Source organism: Dysidea avara, chromosome 3 (assembly GCF_963678975.1).
Source record: "Dysidea avara chromosome 3, odDysAvar1.4, whole genome shotgun sequence".
In the NCBI taxonomy this organism is placed as follows: domain Eukaryota; kingdom Metazoa; phylum Porifera; class Demospongiae; order Dictyoceratida; family Dysideidae; genus Dysidea; species Dysidea avara.
Window position 1 is genome coordinate 40,695,607 of NC_089274.1, and position 22,527 is coordinate 40,718,133.

The 22,527-nt window shown below is 37.6% G+C and overlaps 2 protein-coding genes across 6 annotated transcripts in view; one reads left to right on the forward strand and one right to left on the reverse strand.

The window, feature by feature from the left end:
- The window catches only part of LOC136250997 (uncharacterized), a 33,636-nt gene extending 30,640 nt beyond the window's left edge, over window positions 1-2,996 (forward strand). For all 5 annotated transcript variants that reach the window (XM_066043361.1, XM_066043362.1, XM_066043363.1 and 2 more), the window contains 6 exons: window positions 1,868-1,935; window positions 1,992-2,145; window positions 2,199-2,291; window positions 2,412-2,525; window positions 2,571-2,656; window positions 2,754-2,996. In XM_066043361.1, coding sequence (XP_065899433.1) covers window positions 1,868-1,935; window positions 1,992-2,145; window positions 2,199-2,291; window positions 2,412-2,525; window positions 2,571-2,656; window positions 2,754-2,943 — 705 coding nt within the window. In that variant the 3' untranslated portion in view covers window positions 2,944-2,996. The remainder of the gene's footprint in view (window positions 1-1,867; window positions 1,936-1,991; window positions 2,146-2,198; window positions 2,292-2,411; window positions 2,526-2,570; window positions 2,657-2,753) is intronic.
- A 6,931-nt stretch (window positions 2,997-9,927) lies between these two features.
- LOC136250999 (histidine decarboxylase-like) lies at window positions 9,928-12,059 on the reverse strand. The gene has a single exon (XM_066043366.1). The coding sequence runs from the start codon at window positions 11,969-11,971 to the stop codon at window positions 10,154-10,156; it is 1,818 nt and encodes a 605-aa protein (XP_065899438.1). The 5' UTR covers window positions 11,972-12,059; the 3' UTR covers window positions 9,928-10,153.
- Between the last annotated feature and the right edge of the window lie 10,468 nt (window positions 12,060-22,527).

Genomic DNA, 22,527 nt, shown 5'->3' on the forward strand with positions numbered 1-22,527 from the left:
AGTCAATGATACCACAATCACAAGACACACCACCAGACAGTCACTCATCAGCTCCATAATCTCGTCGTTTAACTCTTCGTTTCTAATACAGCTGATTCTAGCTAGCTGGCATCATCATACGTTTTCATTATTTCTTCATCGATTTGTGTGAGCTTCTCCATCTTTTTAGTGAGTTGTTCCACAGCGTTGTTTAATGATGAGATCGTGTAGTCATCGAATTCTCCACCAATTAAACCTTCGATCTTATTGAAGAGTCGAGTCACATGTCCCTTGTATCCACTCTGTGAGGCCAGTAGTCGAGTCTGTCCCTCCATCAATCGGTCTGCTAAAACAATGGCAACAATAACAGTTCAAAAATAGAAGTGGCTTGCCTTGGCGGGTACCATTAAGAATAGTTTGCCACGGCACCACGACTTCTGTGACTGGGGTTAGAATGAGAATTGATAGTAGTGAACCGATCCTGGTCACAGCGTCAAAATAATGTCTGTACGACAAAGGAGAGGTCCAAAGCTAGGAGAGAACGACTCGGTACAGTGTGATTGATACGGATGAATAATAACGCACACCACACACACTACTACATTACACGTGACTATCTTATTACATCATAATAATTATTCTAATTAAAGTTTGTCAATTCTCTACAGTTCAGTGTGAAGGTCCTCTGGCAAGTTTTTTTTTGTTTCATACAATTTTAATGCCGTGGTGACTGTTCTATTAGAGTATCTCAACCCCGCGATTTGCTGTTGTTTGGTTTTTGCTTTGTAACTCTGTAGCTGTTACTTCTTTACTTCATAAGGTACTGCTATGATGGCTACACACCAAATTTCTGGCTATTCCCATAAGTGGTTTATCCTGTAGTTGTGACAAAAGTTCAATCTTACTTTACACATATAAACGTTCATACGTAACACCATGGATAGTTATCAGATTCTTTGCAAACTTAGTACGTGAATTCACTTTATACTCTTTTCATTTGTGTCAATTTCAAGTAATCAAATTACATGTTTTGTGTTTTATTACATTTTTTGCAAAGTATGTGAAAAGAATCATCTAAGACCCCATAGACCTCTTAAAACAATTTTTTAAAACGAAGAATAAAGTTTTGCTTTTGGCCACCAGTATCTCACAAATGGCTGGCATGGATTTATACAAATTTGCTGTGTGGCCTACCCTACCTGGCAGACAACTATAATGCAAAAATAGTGTGCTTTTGATAAGGGACCATGGAGCTACTGTATGCAGGCATGAAAATCATGCTTTCTTTCTTACTGTCAATATACACATGGTATGATGTGCTGGCTTTATTGGCCGCACAACTCACTACCATGTGTCTTGATTAGTGATGTGCAATATACCAATAGTATCATGCATCATGATAAATTTCTATATTGATTTAATAAATTTCTCTTTTGATTATGATATAATTGTTTTGATATCATGATATTATCATGACATTTAATGGTGTAACGCTTTTACACAAAGTTTATAAAAAATGATGTTCAACAGTACAGCAAAACTTATTGTCTCTAATAGAGACTCCCAGTAGGTTAGATAGGACCGTGTTGTGTTGTACTGCTTCTTTTCACATATAAGCACTTTGTTTGCCAGTAATTTATTACCGTGGTTTCATGCTGATTTATATACTGTGATAATTTATTGTATTATGATAACAAGAGATGATATGCATATTATTCTATACTGCACAACACTAGTCTTGACACCAATGATTTGTACCACAACACACTATGCCTGTTCCAGTTGTTATACTTTGTGTCACAGCTACTGATGTACGGTATTTGATACACAATGTTGTATGTGCCAACATTTCCCTGTGGTTCATTATTGCACTGCTTGTTTTTCATAGATGATGATTTTGCTAGAGTACCTTTCTAATGGAGACCTTTTAAGTTATCTGATATCTATCAGACCAAAGTATGTGCAACTTTGTTATTATAATGCACACATCAGTTTGTACCATGCTATCGCAGGGAAGATGAACCTATTGGACAGCATATTCCTCAGATGTTATTAGGATTTGCTCGTGATGTTGGACGTGGTATGAACTACCTCAGTAACAAGTGCTTCATCCACAGAGACCTTGCTGCCAGGAATATCCTCCTCACTGAAGATAACTATTGCAAAGTAACTGATATTGTGCTTACCTAATTGCAGCCACTAACACTGTTTACTTGCAGATTGCAGACTTTGGTATGTCAAGAGATTTAGAAGATGACAAATATTATGTAACCAAAGGTGGCTTTGTACCACTTAAGTGGACAGCTCCTGAGGTATATGCAACATAGTATATATGAAACATGTACATAGCTTACACTTGCATGTGTACACCTGATGCATATTTAAATGCATTTGTACAACAGGTATGGTTATATTATTATTTTCGTTGTCAGGCTTTGATGTTTAGGACGTACACAACAGCCAGTGATGTGTGGAGTTATGGTATCCTCTTGTATGAGATGTGGAGTCTTGGACACAAGCCATATGAAGATTATGACAATACTGAAGTTAGTACATACACCAGGAAACCTTTATTGTCGTATACATCTTAGGTGCTGGACATGTTGGAGAGTGGCTATAGACTACCACCACCCCCAGGGTGTCCACGACACATCTACTGTGCAATGATACAATGCTGGTATGAGAAACAATGTAATTTTGCACTTTGCATACATGCACACATGGTTGAAAATAAAGAGGGTGAAATGACATTATTAATTTGTTCTGTATTGCAGGAATCCACAGCACAAACTTAGACCGTCTTTTTCTAACCTAATACGAGTAATTTCACAACCATCCTATGTGTTATTCCACTGGTTTGAAGAAGACAAACAAACTGCTGGACCTGAATGTGATGTTGTAGGAGCTCCAATAGAGGCTGGTCATAATTTATATCCTGACTTGCAGAATATGTACAAGTTGTAAAATATTGTATAATGATTGTAATGTATAAAGAATGATTATTTATTTAAACTGGACCATGGACAGTAACTAGCTGAAAATATCTAACTATGACAGATGGTATACTGATTTTACAAGTATAAACTTTGGGGACATTTTAATGCCGAAACAAATATGTTTACAATGTGTAAACTTTCCCCAGTAAATCATGAAAGTTCTTGCATTGTGGTACCCTGATTTATAGAGAAGTTCTCCCAAGCTACAGTAGATGGAAATCTCTTTCAGCAATGCCAAAAGTAACCTGCAGCTGCATATGCATGTCTAAATATCTACTGCAGTTGGTTATTGTAACTACTAAATTGATTTTGACTATCAGAATACTGAAATCATTTAAAATGCATACACTGCATAGCTTGTAACTAGACTAGCTACATAATTATACTGCCATTTTACAATTTTAACTTTCAGAACTTCAGTCAATATTCTTTGATGTTTGATACATCTTAGCTGAAAGCCAATAGATATGTATAACATAAATTTAAACATTAAAGGAAGTAAGCCCACATAAGGAAATTTTGGCTAGTAGCAAGTTGTCCCTACTGTACTCTATGCACAGTAGCGATGTTCACTTCTTATTGTTTTACAGTATTTGGACATTACGTACTACTCCGATCCAGTTTGTTTTATTGCAGCACTATACACTGTCCCTACTCTAATTTGAAGTTCCTTATACTTGTACAATAAGTGATGGAATGGCTATATAAAAAGATTTCTATTGCATCACTTAAGTCTTTCTCTTCCTACCATCATCATGTGTGTACTAGAGGATTTCCAATTGTGAATTCTGTCTGGCTGGAAATACAGTACATTATAGCTAATAAGTCAGTAAAGCACAGTAAACTAAACTTGCTTCACTATATAAACTGTTCAAGCATTAATTTAACACTGCTATAAAACTATGCATAATAGTGGTTGTTGTGTATGTCACCTTGCATGGCCTAAACGTTTAATGTGGTGCTATAAGAAGGAGTATTAACATCAACAAATCCTGACCACTTTAGGTAACAGTAAATGTGTTCATGCTATGGTAGCTATGTACAAGTTGAGCTGGATCCTGAAAAACAGCTAAAAAATGAAAAGTGGATTTTTTCTCAAGAGAATTAACATTTCAGCCAACCAGATGATTGGTGGTGACAGTAAAAGTGTCAACAATATAGACACATGTGATTTGACTCCATCACAAATTTGGGAAAGGGTTGTAATGGATAGTGCACATTTATGGCAAATGTACGGTGATAATTTTGATTGACCATAAAAACTGTATCAGAAATTTGAATGAAAAGATTTCAAAATATTTTTAGCAGGTCAAAAGCAGTACTATACAAATGAACCAAATTTTATGTAGTTGTATCCATGGTAACGTTTTTGAGGATACAGCTCAACATGTACATACTACAGAATTCAGACATTCATTAATATTAATCACCTCTATAATTATTTTATGGCTTGCACGTATATGGTCACTTAGACATAGTTAATATTATTAGTATGCCTACATATGTACTACCAGTATATAACAAATATACTTACAGTCATAATTTTATCTAAAATTAGTGACCTTGACCTCTTGTATGACAGTGTACGCATAATTATAGTGCAGCTAGTTAACTACAAAGAACTATGTAATAGTATTCTTAGATACTAACAAAGATGTTAGTGTATTAGTTGGCTATAATAACCATCAAGACAGTTTGTTTACAATGTACAATAAATGCAGTTTGTGGTGAGTATATTATGTATGTGCAACTAGATAGTAGAATGACTTTACAATAAGGGTGAAAAAGCTAGTAGCTATGATGGCCTTTGTCAGCTACTAAATTTAGCCACATGTTCACATATTGTTTTGCCTGAAGGCACAATTTAATGTAAAGTTTATTTGAATACTTATAATTAATTGCACAGCTGTCTCAATACATACTGCCTGCTTTTAGGGAGGAATGCATGCTGCGTAATATGAGAGCTTTTCTACAATTTGTGACCAGGCCTAGGGCATGTGGGCACATAAAAGTTGCCTACCTTTTCAAACTTTAATGACTCACTTTTTAAGTCATTGTGAAATGGCCACAACATTTTCAAACTTATTAAACATGTCATTAACTTTCTAATACAAGTTACAGAATAAAGTTTTGTTCTTGTATCAAGATACAACCTGTTATGTGACAGGGTGTAAGATACAACCTGTTATGTGACAGGGTGTAAGATACAACCTGTTATGTAACAGGGTGTAAGATACAACCTGTTATGTGACAGGGTGTAAGATACACAGTGTTGGGCAAGTTACTTTGTAAAAGTAACTAGTTACATATTACATATTACTTGCAACTGAACTATTTAGTTACAGTTACATATTACCCATAAATTAAAGTAACTGTAATAATATTACATATTATATTACTTTGTGTCCACAGCCTTAAGCTGTCACGTGTGAAACTGCCACCTCATCACGTGACATGATTGCGCTGTTGGACAATATGCAAATTTTGGTTTTAAGTAAGAAGCTGGTGAATAAGCTTCATTCAGTAGGCCTCGTTACTTCGCTGTGGCTAGGCATTACTCTGAGGATAACTAACGAGATTAGTAACTTCGTTACTTGTAGTAATAATATTACATAATATTAGACTCGTTACAGTAACTATATTACTTAGGTAACGCGTTACATTTGTAAGTAAAGTAGCTTGCGTTATATTACCTGTTTTTATAGCGTATTTAATTCATTATATCACTTTGTTACCACAAAAGTAATAATATTACGTAACGCGTTACATAAGTAGCGCGTTACTCCCAACACTGAAGATACAACCTGTTATGTAACAGGGTGTAAGATACAACCTGTTATGTGACAGGGTATAGTTTGTGCCCACATGCCCTATTTTTGCACCGACTGTTTATTAAGGAGTATCAAAATAATTCAAGGAACCAAACACCACATTATAGCACATATAGAATGGTAAAACTTATGATGTATATAAGTGCAAGGACACTGTAATGAAAAATTCCTAGGGGTCAGGCTTTCTACTTGCAGTGTGTTGTCATTTCTTCCAGTGTTCCCCCTAAGTATATCCTATATCCACGCTTGCAAGCTATTATGGCATATACAGAAGTCAATACTTCACTTTGATATAAACATAGCAACATGTAGCTATAATGTGATCATTTTTGGATGAATACATTCTACAGATTTGTGATAAATGATACACCATACTAAAGTAAGCAGTGTTTATGATGCATGAGCCATGAAATTACAAAGACATCTGGCATGCTAACCAAATACTTTTCTTTAGATTGCACTCTAAGGAACTTGTCATCTAGGAGGACAATGTAGGCCATAATCAGTAATATATAGCTTAGTTACTGTATGTGTAATGTACGTAATGTAATGTATGTGCATTTATCCTCAAACCGAGGCTGCAAATTATTTTATAAATAAAATAATAAGTATACACAGGGTGTATGTGGTGATATAAGAACCCAGAATCAAGATGCATATTTAAAACGTATCTAAATAGCATTGTAGATGAACTGAGAGCTGATATTTTGAGAGGGTTTAGTTGTATAGTCATCATTTCAGATGAATGAGATGATATCTGCTACAGTCCAAGTTGTGTACTGTAAAGGGAAATTTGTATTGCCTAATAACTCAATTGACTATATGGTATATATACATACACCATATGGCTAACAGGCATTGAAGCATGCAGCTAGAGAATAACTATAAACACATTTAAGTTTATAGCTAGATATAGCAACATAATATATAGGCATGCACATATTATACATATTGTTTTATAGTTAAACCACAAGTAGGATATTGTTTGTTGTTATCAACCAGAGGCCAAGGCGAAGCAGAGACCAAGGTGTTGATAACAGATATATATCCTACGAGTGGTTTACCTGGCTGCTATTCCACACTTTGAAGCTCTTGACTTCACAAGCAATGTGACAATTGCTAGTAAATTGAGGTGTTGATAACATGTTATGACATGCCTTCTATCCTACACTTTAAAACATTTTACTTCATGAAGAACTAACTAGTAAAGTTGTTTATGGTTTCAGTTTTGCTGTGCTTGCAGCTACATATGATATGGCTTCGTGTTTCCATTAATGTGTAAATCAGCTTGTCCTTCATATTTAAGGATTCTGACCTATACTGCAGTTTAACTTCCCACTCCCAGGGTTTAACTACCATAGTATTATTATCGTCCTCCTACTTTTTTACTTTGACATAGGGCTTCAGTGGGATAGAATCTACATAATATAAGCAATTACAATTTATAGAATATTACTGTATACATAAGTTACACCTACATTCATGCTTAAGTAACATGAGAATATACAGTACAAATAAGAGTGTGTTGCGTCAAATGCACATCAATTTTTTATATGCAAGAATGTGATTGTATGACTACTTTTGGCAATGCTACATGTCAATTAAGTTAATAATTGAAAAACATCCATACCAATGAATTGGTACAAACCATGCAGCTACAAGAAGAACATGTTCATGGTCAAAATGTGTTATTGGTTTTTTTTACAACATATTATTGTTACAGTAGCTGTGTCCATAATTATAAAGGTTGATTTTTAATGTCAGTAAAGAAATACATGCTTTACAGCACAACTGCTGAAGATCTAGCTGTAGGGCATCTGGTCATACAGCTGTTTTTTGAAAGCTGCAGATCCATCTTAGCCTCGATCCTGAAGCCATTCAATTTACACTCAAACACTTTCAGAATTGATCTGCCAGGCAATCAGGATGTTTTCTCCATGCAAGTTTCATGTATTGGTAATGAACCACTAATCATTGTCCATCATTAACTGGACTGAGAAACTGAGAAATGGCAAGCACAATTAAATGTTGACAAATGTGTTGCGTTAAGATATATACACTAAATCATTGTCTCCTATTGAATTCAATTATAGATTAGACTGGGACTAGCAGAACAACACCAATATTTGGGAATTTTGCTTCATGTATCCAAATTCATGCTGTGGACACATCATATTAAAACTCTGTGTAACAAGGCTAACAAGACTTTAACTTTATTCGCCACAACCTAAGTAAACGTCATAGTGGTTTCAAGTTAAATAGCCTACCTGACCATCATAAGGTCACTGTTAGAATACACAGCCAGTGTCTGGGATCCATATTATGAATATTTAAACTTTGTGCTGCAAGATGTGTGTTTTCAGATTATAGCTATTACAGCAGTATAACAGAAATACTTGTAACTCTAGGATGGCTAACTCTACAAGAAAGAAGTATATGGATTGAATCAACTGTACAAAATTGTACTCCAGCTTTATTGTACAAAACAATACCCAACCACACAGGCTATTGTAGAAACCACATGTAGTGTAATTGATTGTGTATTGCATGTACTCACTTGTAACCACCTAGGACACCTATCAGCCTACTTAGCTGCCCTGACCCAGCATTCAAGCATAATCATAATCTTGTCAAAAGATGTGGTGAAAACAGAAATCTTGAACAATATCCCATCCTTAAGAATTAACCATTGAAGCCATTTCTCGGCTGCCACCTTTGATATCACATCTTTTTCAGACTAGCTTATTTTTGGAAGGTTGCACCTTTTTCACAGCTTGGCTGTTCCTTTTTGTATTTGTATAGCTATACTGGCTTTTGTCTGTCTTTTTCTACAGGTAAACAGAAGAACTAGATTTTTAAGTGACATTTGTAGTGAAATTTACTTTTGTTACTTTTATCATACTAATTGTTGAATGTTGCATGTGATTTTGAAATACGCTTGTTATAATGCAGGTATGATTGTCAAATGTGGAGTCCACATACAGCTCATGACATTTCCGCTTTAACATTATGCTGCTAGGTGGGAATGTGGAAGCCGGTGCGATCCTATTTCCAGGAAAGTGGAATAAATCATCTAATGATACTGGCCTAGTTTCACTAATCGCCATAACTAGCTACCTTCACTGTAAATTCAAATGGATACAAATGACCCAATTTTTTGGGTTGTTTTATCTGCAATTCAAATGACCGATTTTTTTGGTAGTAATGACCCAAGGATGTACTTGGTTATTTTAACTTTGTAAGATTATTACCCAGATGCCCTAAAGTCTTTTCAACCTCTAGCCAAGTGTTTGAAATAACCTTGCCATCATGGTTATTTTAACCATCTGTGGTAAAATTAACTCACGTCACAAAACATTAGTTTGTTTGTTTGTTTGTTTACATTAATTAACAAGTCAGTCATCATTAGTAATAACATACATTAATCTATCTATGACATGTATTCACAATAATTATTACATACTGCATCTTAATACTTTAAACTACATACCTGATTCTTATAGAGTATTCAAATTGTATATAAAACCTATGTTCTCCATGTTCACGTTTGATTGTGGGATGTAACACAAATGTTATAATGGCCAGTGTACTGTACATTTATTAATAACCATGTAGCTGGTCATCTGTGCCATAGTAGACTTGAACATACACACTGAAATTACTACAATATGTTATTTCAACATCCTAAGTGAACAGTTATATTGACCTATGTACCCTAGATATTTTGACTGATTTAGTCCAATAGCCTACCCTAGTTATAACCACTTTTAGATGGTTATTTTAACAAAAAAGTTTGTAGTTTAAATTTACCCATGGAGGTTGAATTGATCCATTTGAATTTACTGTATGTCTGTATCGACACCACATGTATGATATCATATGAGAACATCTCTTAGTTTTTCTGCTTACTATTATTACTTCCTGTACAAGAGCTCATGAACTGACTATTGTTCCTCTACATTCATCAAACAACAGCCACTGGTTTTCTTATTCCGATGTGACACTGAGGAAATAAGACCTTCATGTTACAATTATCTACCCAACATGCATGTATAGCTATGTTGCTGCAAAAACACCAGCTAATCTCCTATAGCTATACTGTCAACAAGCATGCACTCAAATCAACTTATTACTACTTTAGTTCATCACGTAGAGCCAGCATAACAGTTGCTATATACATGGCCACTATACATTCTACAAATACAGCAAAAAGCCTAACAGTTAAATAGCAAAAAATAGTCTTATTTCTAAAATGTTGTTTATAAATACAACTAAATGAAGACTATAATGGTCAAGTAAATAATGTATCTTAAAAGTCTTGATTTTTAAAGTGTTGTTTTGGTCAGTTTACTTGAATCCTCTTCCAGCCATTGGCCAGTTGAACAGTGGCTGAACACCATTCTTAAGACCTTGATCAGCCTTGCCAAGTATCATTCCATCATGGAGGTCTGTAATGCGACTTTCAACTCCAGCTTTCCTTGCACGCCGTACCCACTTCTTGTCTCTCTTCTCTGCAGTAGTAAAAGCATTTGGTTCTCTCAAGGCCTGCATTAGACTATCAATGGTCTCCTTGGCAACATTTGACATAACGAACATGTGTACAAAATTGCGTTGCTCCCCATCAACAAATAAACTCTCTGGAGAAAGTGTATATTTGTGAACAATATCATCGTTGGGTTTCTTAAACCATAGGGACAGAGAAAGAGGAGTGTAATTAATCCAGATGTCTTGTCCAATGTCAGTTTGTACCTTCTGCAGTTCTTGATAGGTGTGTTTCACCAGCTCCAAGGAATAAACAACTCTGTCAATCTGAGCCTCATAGCTGTACTGAGTGAGAAATGACCACCAAACCAGTGAAGAAAGGCCATTACGTGAACCTGCAAAGGTGGTGTCAGGGGAACCAACATAATCAGGATTTGTGGGAGGGAGAAGTTGAAGCCCTGTTTTTGTCATAAAGATTCCAAGAGGCCAAGGAGCTCCAGGCCATTTGTGACCACTGCCACAAATTGAGTGGACAAATGGCAACCGAAAATCAAAATCTGGTGGTGGTTTGATGGCTGTACGACCCTTGTTGAATGCCATTTTCATAAAAGGCACGTAAGTAGACCCCAAAGCTCCATCTACATGTATCCAAAACCCATTCCTTTTTATCCACTTTGGGTCATCTGGTTTGTTAGGATCAACTACTTGAATCCATCGCTCATCCATTTCATGCTTTCTCAGCATTGGCAGCAGCATCTCGCCTGCTCTTTTCACATCATCATAAGCTCCCTTGAATGTTGTTCCAAAGTTTAGCAGTATTAATGCTGGGTAGCCCTTTGAAACAAAGAACTCCACAAGCTTGTACAACTTGTCCACATCAATGCTGCCAGGTCCAGCATCCCCACCTTCTGATGGTACTTCAGTAGGCCAATCACCACCTAGTGGACACTGACCAGGATACAGCTCAGTTCCAAGCCTGTAGAATGACTTGACATCCAATACTGCCATGCATTTGGTAAATGAGTAGTGGGAATCTTCAGAATAAAATGCTACTGGAGTGAAGGCATTTGGTTTGTCAGCTGTGAGCTTAGCCTGGACATATGTAGTGGTGGGAACTTTTCTGGTCACATCGGTCATCATGAACTTTCCCTGTAGATAGTCTCGACCATTCCAAACAGCATAGAGGTTTCCCTCACTTGACCCCATAGTACACACATATCCCCAGTAGGTTTCCGGATCCTCATCATTGTGTGGCCACTTGGCATTCCATAGAGAAGCGTAGTAGTCCAAAACATTACGTTCCATCCATTTCGAATTGATTGTAAAATGTCCTGGCACATAAGGGTCGCCGATGTTGTTCAACAACGTATGGAGGTATCGGGTAACCTGGCTATGGTCGTTTCCTATGGAGCATTGATATCCGAGATGGTTCAATGATTGCTTGTTGACGTACGCAGAAGTTTCGTCCTGTGCCTTGCGAGCGTGGTCGGCAGTAAACCCGATGGTTGGTACCTGGTAATTACTCGGAGTAATTCCCCGCTCCAGGTCAGGATAGGAGTAGACCTCCGCAGGGTCTTGAGATGGTGGGGTTACCATTGGCGTGCCATCCGCGTTAATTGCCAGAGGACTGAGAGTCTCCTTCCATGGCTTTCGGTCTGGTCCATAAGGAATGTCTTGGCTCATTTCGAAAATTGCTTTCTCTTGAAGTTATATATAGCTAGCAAGTGGTACTTCGACCACACTCCAGACTCTTGTCAAGTAAATGAAGCACTGCTTTTGCATCCTTTTATAGTTGCTGTAGCTAACTGCAGCTGCATGAGCAGTAGCTACGTGAGCATGCATGGCTTTTTTTATTTTATTTTTATGTTTTACCGGCAGTAGGTGTGTATATGCATCATGCATGGTAGCTGTTAATAGTGACAGCAACGATAATCCCCCCGTGCCGCAGTAAGCGTGCCACAAACAAGAGGCACGTCTCCCAACAAATTTGATATATTTTATCTCCATAGCAACTATATGCGTATTTTGTAATGTAAAAACCTTCTGTTATCTTGATATTATATGCATACCAGATTATTCTCAGTAGCATGGATTGCTGTACCATACGCGTTTCTCTCTGCTCCGATCGGCCATAATGTGTGTGCGTGGATTCCGTTCCACATATCATACTCCCATTACCAATGAAGCCACTAATCTGGCCTGCTCCGGTAGCTTGTATTATAGCTATATATAGTCTTTATGTTATGTGTTTTTTGAATGTATACTTTGTATTTCAGTAATGTACCATACGTGATGGTTAGCTAACTGTACTCGTATACGCGTAGCTATATGGTACTGAGCTACAACTTTACTGTTGATTATTTATTATGTGATATGGTCGTATATGTCTACTTGAAAAAAAAAAAAGGAGTGAGGATTTCATGTCCGTTGAGAAATCCCGTACTGCGATCGCGTATTGCGTAAGGAATAGTGTAAAACTGCTTCTAAACTCATGGTTTCGAAAAAGATTTTTCGCTGATTTCGCTGTTTTGGGGTTATCAGCGAAAATTTTAGCCCTAGCTGACCTCCATACAGTCTAATGCATTTTGGGAACGTTTGTAAATCTAAGAATTTTTATTTTTTAATAGCAACATGCTCAACCTCGAAATATTTAGGCTATACGGTATTAGCATCTTGCGGAGAAAAAGCACTCCCAAGGCAGGGCCGGAGGAGGGAAATTTGAGTTGGTCAGGCCATTGACTATAATGTTGAAATTGCTACTATATCACTCTGCGAAGTGCGAAGCACAAGCATTCTAGGGGGGTCTGGGGGCATGCCCCCACAGGAAATTTTTGAAAATTAGACACTCAGATATGCAATTTTAGTGATATTTCACTGCTAGCTATATAAATATGCTTAAGCCTATCTGTTGTTCTTCAGACTTTCTATATTATGTATAATTGTGGACCTGACATACAGGGGACACAGCATGAAACTTGCTGTATGGTTCATGTAGTTATAGCTAGCAATTAGAAGTTCAAGGGGGGTCTGGGGTGCAACCCCCAGGAGCTGCAGAATTTTTGCAATTTAAAGGCTTGAAAATGCCTTAAAATTTAAAATTGATGCTAAATTTTAAAGTAAAACTAGCTAGTAACTTGCAACTTTCCCCCCAAATTTCACAGGGAACCTATGCAGCATGGCCCCCTTAGCTAGGATATAATTACTATACAGTGAATTCACACAGCTACAATAAAAAGTTACACAGCTACAAAAATACAGTATACTACTATACTGGTTTGTATGAAGTGAATTAACGGATCATCACGTAAATATACTGGTGGACAGTCACGAGACCAATCAGTATTCGAAAATGGCGCGATGCGGGTGAGACTGAGAGTTTGCTCGGTATCTCGACAGGACGAGTGGGTAGTTGAAGAGGAGTGATTTCTATTCAACATCTCATCCAGATAGCCACCATGTAATGTATGGGTGTACAGCTTCTTGCCGCGGAATGAGTCATCTGGTTTGTCACTGCCAGCCCTTCGCCCAGTAAAAGAAGCCAAGAGAGACAAGCCAAGGAATGCTAATAACTATTTCATAAAGATTGAATTGTGATATAAGTGTGCTGGTTTAGAATCAAAGAAGGCACATGCCTTATAAATGCCAACTGTTAGCACACGTGATACTGTACGTAGAACCCACAAACATTTCTGTACAAAACGATACGAATGCTATGCTGTACTGTAAGGTAATTGGAGGTACTATACGTGTAGTTCTGTGCTTTAGTTAGGCTGAGAAATTAGGTAACTACTCGTGTCATGCATTTTCAATAACATCTGCAAAATGTACGTAACTACATGTAGTTAGATGTGATCGTCCAAAGATTGCATGAGAATAATGTAGTTATAGCTGGTCAGCTAGTTGGTTCAACTCCAGATTATTGGTCCGGCTCGGGCCTGACCAACCGGACCGTCTCCTCCGGCCTTGCAAGGGCTTATAATTTCCTATCGATACTGAAGCGCCGTAGGGAGAAAAGCTGGTCAACCTTATACCAAAGGGTACTCACTACCAATAGTCTTGTAAAACCATCTGCGACTGGGATCAAAATCAAATCAAGCAATCAAGAGGTAAATTAGCACTGAATCTAGCGATCAAGACGTCCTAGAAAGTGGTGATTTAAGCTAGTTCGCAAACAAACGAGAATTTACGAAAATATGTGCTACATTATCAAGCAATCAAGGCTGTTTTTAAGACGAAATCAAGTGATCAAGGTATATCTTCGTCGATCAAAAACCTTGATCTAGGTCGCAGATGGTTCTTTTTTATTTTTTTGTTTTTTTAAGAAGAAGATAAAACAGAACATAATAAACAAAAACAAATTATCTTACATATGGGCCTCAGCGACCTGCACAGCAATCGGTGCCTCAGAAATGAGACAGTGCAAACTGGACCTGGCACCGCGAATGCACATAATTGCAGACCTCAACAAAGAGAAGCCTAATTTACATCTCAGCCATCCCATCACTATTCCATAAGAAAGACTGTGCTTTGCACTCAAAAGGTTGGCCAGTCTCTTATAAAACTGATTAGCAGCATCACCCATTCCACCAGTAGTAGTAAAAATTAAGGGAGTAAATGAGGCATTCTCTACTTCATGAACCCGTTGTTGGTATTCATGTGTCTTTTCCTGTCATGACGTCGATATGCAGAGTGTAGGGGTTGATTTGAAGGTGCACTAGGGTTAAAAATTCTGACATCAAAGTATGACCTCTCAAATCGTCCTCCCCAAAAACCATTAGCTGCAATGTCAAGCCTTGCGTTATCATCACGGTTAGCTGTTTTGTATTGAAGGATCTCACCAGAAAGAGGCTGAAGATGGGGTTCAATGACAACATTGTTACAGACCTCAGAAAGTAAATTGGCAGTTAGATCACGCACTTCATTATGTCTCAGAGAAGGAAACCTGCCCTTGGACAAGACAGAGCATGTACTATGGTAAAAGAGTGACCACAAGCACAGGAAGTAGGGCAGGCAGATGGTAGCCAATGATAGCAAAGCGCAATTGCATCACGAAAAGCAGTTTTATGAAGCACAAAATTGTGCGACTTTAATGGAAGACAAGAGCCAATTTGATGCAGCCTTTTCCTGAGCCAACATAACTGAGGGACGCATGCTAGGAGGAAGTTCATCGAATAAATGATTGGCAGATTGAAATTGCTCTTGATGGCTCCTAGAGTGAAACTTGGATCGCAACTGGACCTGTCATCAAGACAGTGGGTGGTTCTACAGGACTATTCAATGGCGGATCCAGGATGGGGCATTTAGGGCAAATGCCCCCCCCCCCCCCCCCCCCCCCCAACTTATGGAGGAGCCAACTATAGCTAGCTAGCTAGTTCTAATTAAAATACTAAACTTTATGTCAGGACAAGATCATTTTATACAACTCATGAAAATATGCACATTTTACTAACATTTATTACAAATTCGATTAAAAACAAAGCAAACCGAAGTCAAACTAACTGTGAAACAGTCACACAGCACCTTCGTGCGTATTAAGCGCCTCTAAAAATAATTATCGTGTTGATGCTGTATAAGACATTCAGGGTCTTTAAATCAACTTTTAAGACTTCACAACCATCTGCAAACGCCAAATGGCAAAAATTAACAGTGAAACACTACTAAGAGGTGCTTATTTGCTGCTTTAAAATTTCAGCAACTAACAAGAGAATCTGGCTCTCCCCAACCACCTACAACTTAGCCTGTTTGTGCCCCTCCCCTTGCCAGCTCCTGGATCCGCCCCTGCTATTGTTTTTTTTTTTTATCCCCGGGCTAGATGGACTGCCCTTGCCTACCCGGCACCCCCAGCACTGGCTATCAAGTGCTGGACAGCTGGACGGTACCAGCAACAGGACTATTGAAAGTGAGTACCCCTTGTTATATGTAGTCTCGCGTGACAGACTACACGAATGGTTGCTTCTTCAAGTCGCTCTCCTAACCTCAAGCGTAACGACTGTTGTACCGTGGTCACTGGCTCTCTAACAGTACCTGCATGCAAAGGTTATTTATCGTTTATCATTGAAACTGTTGTTTGTGTGCGTGTCTAATTCGTTCTAGCTTACCTTTGATTTGACGACGAGCACTAATTGGAACTAAGTCTACTCTTAAGCGTGGTGCAACCTCGCCCCCAAGCAAAGACAACAAGAAACCGAGGGAGGATAATTTGTTGCGAACCAGCTACTGATGATGGGTTTTTTTTTATTATATAATAACTATTCCTATTAAATACAATTAACAGTTATATAATGGAGAGAACCCAGATGATGTAGGGTAAGTAGAATTCTAGGAAAGCGGAAACGGAAACAACCAGCGGAAAATGCCTGATAAAAAGGTCATCATGCCGTTATAAAGGTTGGCTTATATCACACAATGCTTATTTGCAGCATTGTTGGATTATTCCGCTAAAATGATCGAAACACTCTAATAGAGCAGTCACCTGTAGTAAAATACTGTAATAGAGCAGTCAAAAAATGTTTTGTTTGCTATCCCACCAGAGACCCACATTGATGGCCTGTGAATTGATGGGCTATACCTGTCATATATTAGGTGTATATACTAGCTAAGTCATCACCATTAAAGGTTAGCTACTCCTTTGAAACCATAAATTTTTAGAATATTCAACTATTAAACATTAAAATAATACTGATATGAAAACTGAGATTCACAAAGTACTTTAGTTAACTGGCAGTGCCTATTATAGGCTTCGAAAACTGCACCTATACTGCTTCCAGATAAGAAGTCATATGATGGGAGTATGCATGCAACACTGGTATACTTGTCAAGCTGAAATTGGCTCCAAGATCCCCATGACTGCTTATATAGTCCTTAGTCTCCTCATTGGAGCCATGCACCTACACATACTTCAGCTGCCACATCATGTGACATTTTCGTGAGGTTTCAGGTACAACTTCTCTCATCTATATGCAATAACTATGTAAACTTTTAATTACTGGCATGTTATATTGGTATAAATTTATGGTTTCTAGGGAATAGCTAACTTTTAATGTTGATGACTTAGCTAGTCTATGTCTAATCTATGACAGCTATAGCCCATCAATTCACAGGCCATCAATGTAGGTCTCTGGTGGGATAGGTAACAAAACATTTTTTTACTGCTCTATTATGCACCTATCAATGTTATCCCCCACCTCCCCCCTCCCGGGCGTAGTGGGGGAAATGGTGGGGATTTGACTTTTTGAAAAATCAAATTCTCCACCCACTGGGGAACAACTAGTGGTCAAATCTCCATGTAGTATCGCTGGAATAAACTTTGGGAAACAGATCAATTCTTATAGCCCGCAAGCTAAAGCAAACGCCTAAAAGTTCGAACGGTCAAATGCCCCACTAGTGGGGCAAAATTTCTGATCAAATCGGCGAAAATCCCCCACTAATCCCTTAGTAAGCCCGGGAGGGGGGTAGTGGGGCTTAACATTGATAGGTGCATTAGAGTATTTTACTACAGGTGACTGCTCTATTAGAGTGTTTCGATCACTTTAGCGGAAGAATCCAACAATGCTGCAAATAAGCATTGTGCGATAAAATCCAACCTTTATAATGGCATGGTGACCATTTTATCAGGCATTTTCCGCTGGTTGTTTCCGTTTATGCTTTCCGTTCCCATTTTCCTAGAATTCTACTTACCCAATGAATTGGAGTGCGTATGGTGCGACGGACGCGTGCACACAAAATGCGCCAAAATAAGTGAGGAACTGAGTATTATGCTAGGTAATGCTAGTAACTGTATGTTTTTCTGTGACACCTGCTTACACACCCTACCAATTGCTTTGAAGTTTTACAATGACTTGTCACCCTTGGATGCACGTATTACTGTTCAAAAGTCGATTACTGAAATGCAAAGCACTGCAAATCAGCTAAGCACAGTAAACAATAAGGTTCATCGGTTTTCAAACAACATCAAGAAGTAGCAAACCAAATATCCAACCTTACAGAAAGAATTAAACAGCTAGTAATACGTGCAGTACGCATAATTATTCTAAATGGTTTACTGGACAGGACTTCAACGGCAACTACTTCAATACCATCAGGACTGGGTAAAATTCTGCTTGGAATACTCATGTCAATTACCAGTATGACACCACCACCATGGGATGACTGGCCTTTACGATAATTAGCATAATTAGGTGGGAAAATTTCATTATTATAAATATGTTCTGCATGAAAGCCAGGTCTCAGTCAAACCATAAATCTTGTAATTAGATCTAAGTACAAAGGTATTAAATTGTTTCAACTTGTTCCAGGGATTAATCGGTACAGAGTCTGATAACAACAAATGGGATTGGTGCAATTCATTGATGCTTTGGTCGGTGTCTGGGTTATCAGGAATTCTGATCACCCAAGTTGAGTGATTGGGCAGAAGCTACTACACTTAATTACTGAGAGTGGTCTGTGCAGCAGGTGGAACACCTGCAGTCACGTTAGTAGTACTAGGATGTCTAAGCCGACGTTTTACAATGGAGCCATTCTTTATTATGAGGTTTAATTTGTTTCCCCTTGTTATCTTCGCTGTCTCAGTTTGTCAACTAGCTTCTTGTGTTTGGCCTTTTCAAATTTTGGAATGTCTGGTGCAACATAGACATTTTTAAAGATATCATGAAAGGTGAGGAGCATTGGATAAAACATAATTAGTATCTTCTGAGGCAAAGCATACAAGCAGAGGTCTCACTCTACTACTATCTTTGCAACCAATACGATACATTAATCAATTTCTTTTTACTTACTTCAGTCACAAAGGGTAAGCGACATAAACAGCAGCTACTATTCGATGAGGACAACATTCCATTTCATTTCATATAGCTAATTGCAACACCCACCTAAACATGTCAGTTTGTTTGCTGAAATCTAAACTGAAACATCTGTGGGATCATTTCCTGGAAACTTTGATGAGAATAATAACTGCACTCTACATTACTTATGTCCATGCTCTAGATGCCACTAAACTAAATCTCCAACTACCAATTTTAATGTAATTACCTAAGTAGTTAGTAATAACTGTACGTTGTTTTGGCTGTTGGTTGTTACCAACAGACCTTTGGTGTTTTCTCATCATAAAGCCATAAATAAATAATTCACCATAAAGCCTAAATAAATAAAAGTTTATTTAAAAGAGGAAACAATGTTACTCCAAGCCACAGACGTAATCCCAACGATGAATTCTGGTCCAGGGATGGCCAAACCAAGACAGGATAGCTAGCCTTAAGCCAACCACCAAATCTTAAAATTGATTAGCGCCACTCTGAAGGAAAGAGTGGTCTCAACCCTTCTGATAAGTACATTGTGGAATATTGCCGACTGAAAATGGCTGTTATGGAAATGGAATATCTTTTCACTTTAAATTTAGGGTGACTGCTCTATTAGGGTATCTCAATCTTGAATTTTATGGCTTTCTGTTAACCACATACCACCTAAAATTTTAAACATTATAGCTACCCTCTGAAATTGAATGTGAGGGTAATTTTAACAGGTTATTAGAATAGCTACTATTGCTCATATTTGCCTGACTGCTATATCAGGGTGACTGTTCTATTAGAGTATCTCAATCTTGATGCTTATTATAGTGTACAATTATCACCTGAATTATTAATGCCTAGGCCTAGGACTGGGTGGCCCAGGTTCTAATAAGTATAGCATAAAGGTAATAGGCAAATCTCAGTATGGTTCTCTGCGGGAGGTGTTGTGAGCCTCCAAGAGTGATGAATTGGATCCACTTGTCAAGCAACTAGCAACAAATTACAACATATAAGAAAATCAGATAATCATGATGACAGCCACAGGTTTTATTTTTATAGATTACTGCACCTCTGGAGTGCATTATCCATTATAAACCATGAACTGTTATGCCCTGCTTCAATCAAGTATGAACTTCAGAATTATTTTTATAACCACTTTGAGCAAAATTTTGTATCTAATAATCCATGTACGTACTCTTTCCTGTGCCCATGTAGCAGATCATCCAATGCAATTTGTACCAAATTTTGATTACTTGTAGTTTAGCTATTCAATATAATTATTTCTATTTAATTAACCTGGCCACCAGTACAGGATACTGGTGGACCTTCAACACACTGTAAAATGTGCAACCTGTATAATAATGTACATACATGCTATATACTGTTGTAATTCTGTGTGCTGAAAAACATTTAAATAAATAAATTAAATAAATTTCCACCAGAAATCCACACAAAGAGCAAAAACAGCTGTTTTAACAGCTAGCAAGTGGAACATATGTTCCATGGTAGATAGCTACTTAGGGTCTCATTGAAATTGCAAGATGCTTGGATGAGAGAGCAAAACCAATCTACAATCAGCATGGAGCTATTGAATGTGAACATTGTCTGCATTGGTTGAGAGGTAGCTATACATCAAAGGAAATGTTATCCACCAGTGTGTTCCCCTTTTTGTGTAGGACCACATCACCCTGATGGGCAGTGTGCAGACAGGACAGACAGGTGTATGTGCGTGCGTGCGTGCGTGCGTGCGTGCGTGCGTGCGTGCTGGTGTGTGTGTGTGTATGTCTCATACAGCAGGTGAGGTCAAAGTGGGACTTCAGGTATCCACACCTTTACCTGTGAGACCAGTGTTTATTCTAGGACTGTTAGAGGTGAACTCCCCCCTTAAAATCTCAGCCCAAATTTGTGAGTGTTTAATACACTAAAGCTTGTTATTAAATGGCATGCAAAACTTATCAAAAATACTCTGAGGTTCAATTATTCTATTAGTATAGTACACTGCTTATGCTGAATCTGTTAAATGAACGACTTTTTTGTGAGATCACTGAGATATTGTATGTACACTGTACAATACCATGAAGCACTAGCGGATCTGACTGGGTGCATGTCTTCCAAGAAATTTAGGCTATTTAAATTGGTATTTTCATGATTATATATAGAAATTTTTTATAATCAGGTTTTCTGAGATTAAAACTAGGAGTATTTTTGCTAGCTGCCATACCATTTTGAAATTAAAATGGCTTAGAAATTTTTACAAAATTACACTTGATGAGATTGAATTTAAGGACATTTCTGAGGTTATTTAGAAAAAAACTAAGAAGCTGGGTATATACAACTAACAAAAATTATTACATAACTATAGTGATGGCTATTTGATATCTGAGAGCCAGGTTTGTACTCTATTGCTTTGTTTTTGCTTTTTGTGTATGTGTGTGAGTGCTGTCAGACCTTCAGTACTGGTCACTGTAAAGTGTTAATAACAATAACAGTTTTTACTGTCATTCATAGGTAAGCTATAAGTCTCTTCCATAAGTGGATCTATAGGAGTGGTATAAAGGAGATCTAGGTGGGAGCATGTAGCTGTGTGTATTGTCATGATGTACTGTAATTTGCTTTTATCATTGTAAAATAATTTTCGTGTGCAAAACTTATTCGAAAACTTCTTACACGAAACATTTTACATTAGATCAAACTACTCTAATAGAGCAGTCATTCATGTAAATCAAGTGAAAATATTTTTATCATGAAATTTTTTGCACAAAATTATTCTGGTATACATGTGGTTATACGTCAGTTGATTCATCGCACCATATTCATATTATGCTTAATGTGCATGACTACAAACCACATGTTGATTTGTAGCTGTGTGGCTTCACAGGTCGCACGTTTCTAAATACATGATGATGAAATGTTAGAGATACATTACATTTATATTTTTTTCCAAATGGTGGTTGATTCCTCTGTCTGTATACCTGCATTGTGCTCATTTTAATTTTAAAACAATTTTGTGATACAGATGACATAGGTATGCTACAGTATGGTGACCAAATAATGTATCAATTATGAGCCATTTACCTTGTAGCATAGGTGTAACACAACCACATAACCACAAGCCAAGAACATGTGGTGAATGGTCACAAGTGAGACAACAGACAAGGAATTAAGAAGTCAAAAAGTAACTCATGATTCAGAGCTGTAATGTCTTTGGTGTTAGCTATACATTAGCATGCAACCCACAGACTTAATGGCCACAAACCATATGTAATTAAATTTTAACTGCATGAATGCAATGTGTACACAGTGATTATTCCATCTTTATTGCATGTAGTCTCTCAAGTGGTAGAATGCTTAAAACACCTTAAAATTTTTTTTATCTGACAGCCACTTAACTGTACCCACAAATGTTTACCTAACCAAGTGTGAATATTTATTGAATCATATTTACCTAATGGCTGA

Excerpts from the sequence above, each read along its gene's own strand:
- LOC136250999 (XM_066043366.1), bottom strand. The coding sequence starts at position 11,971 with ATGAGCCAAGACATTCCTTATGGACCAGACCGAAAGCCATGGAAGGAG.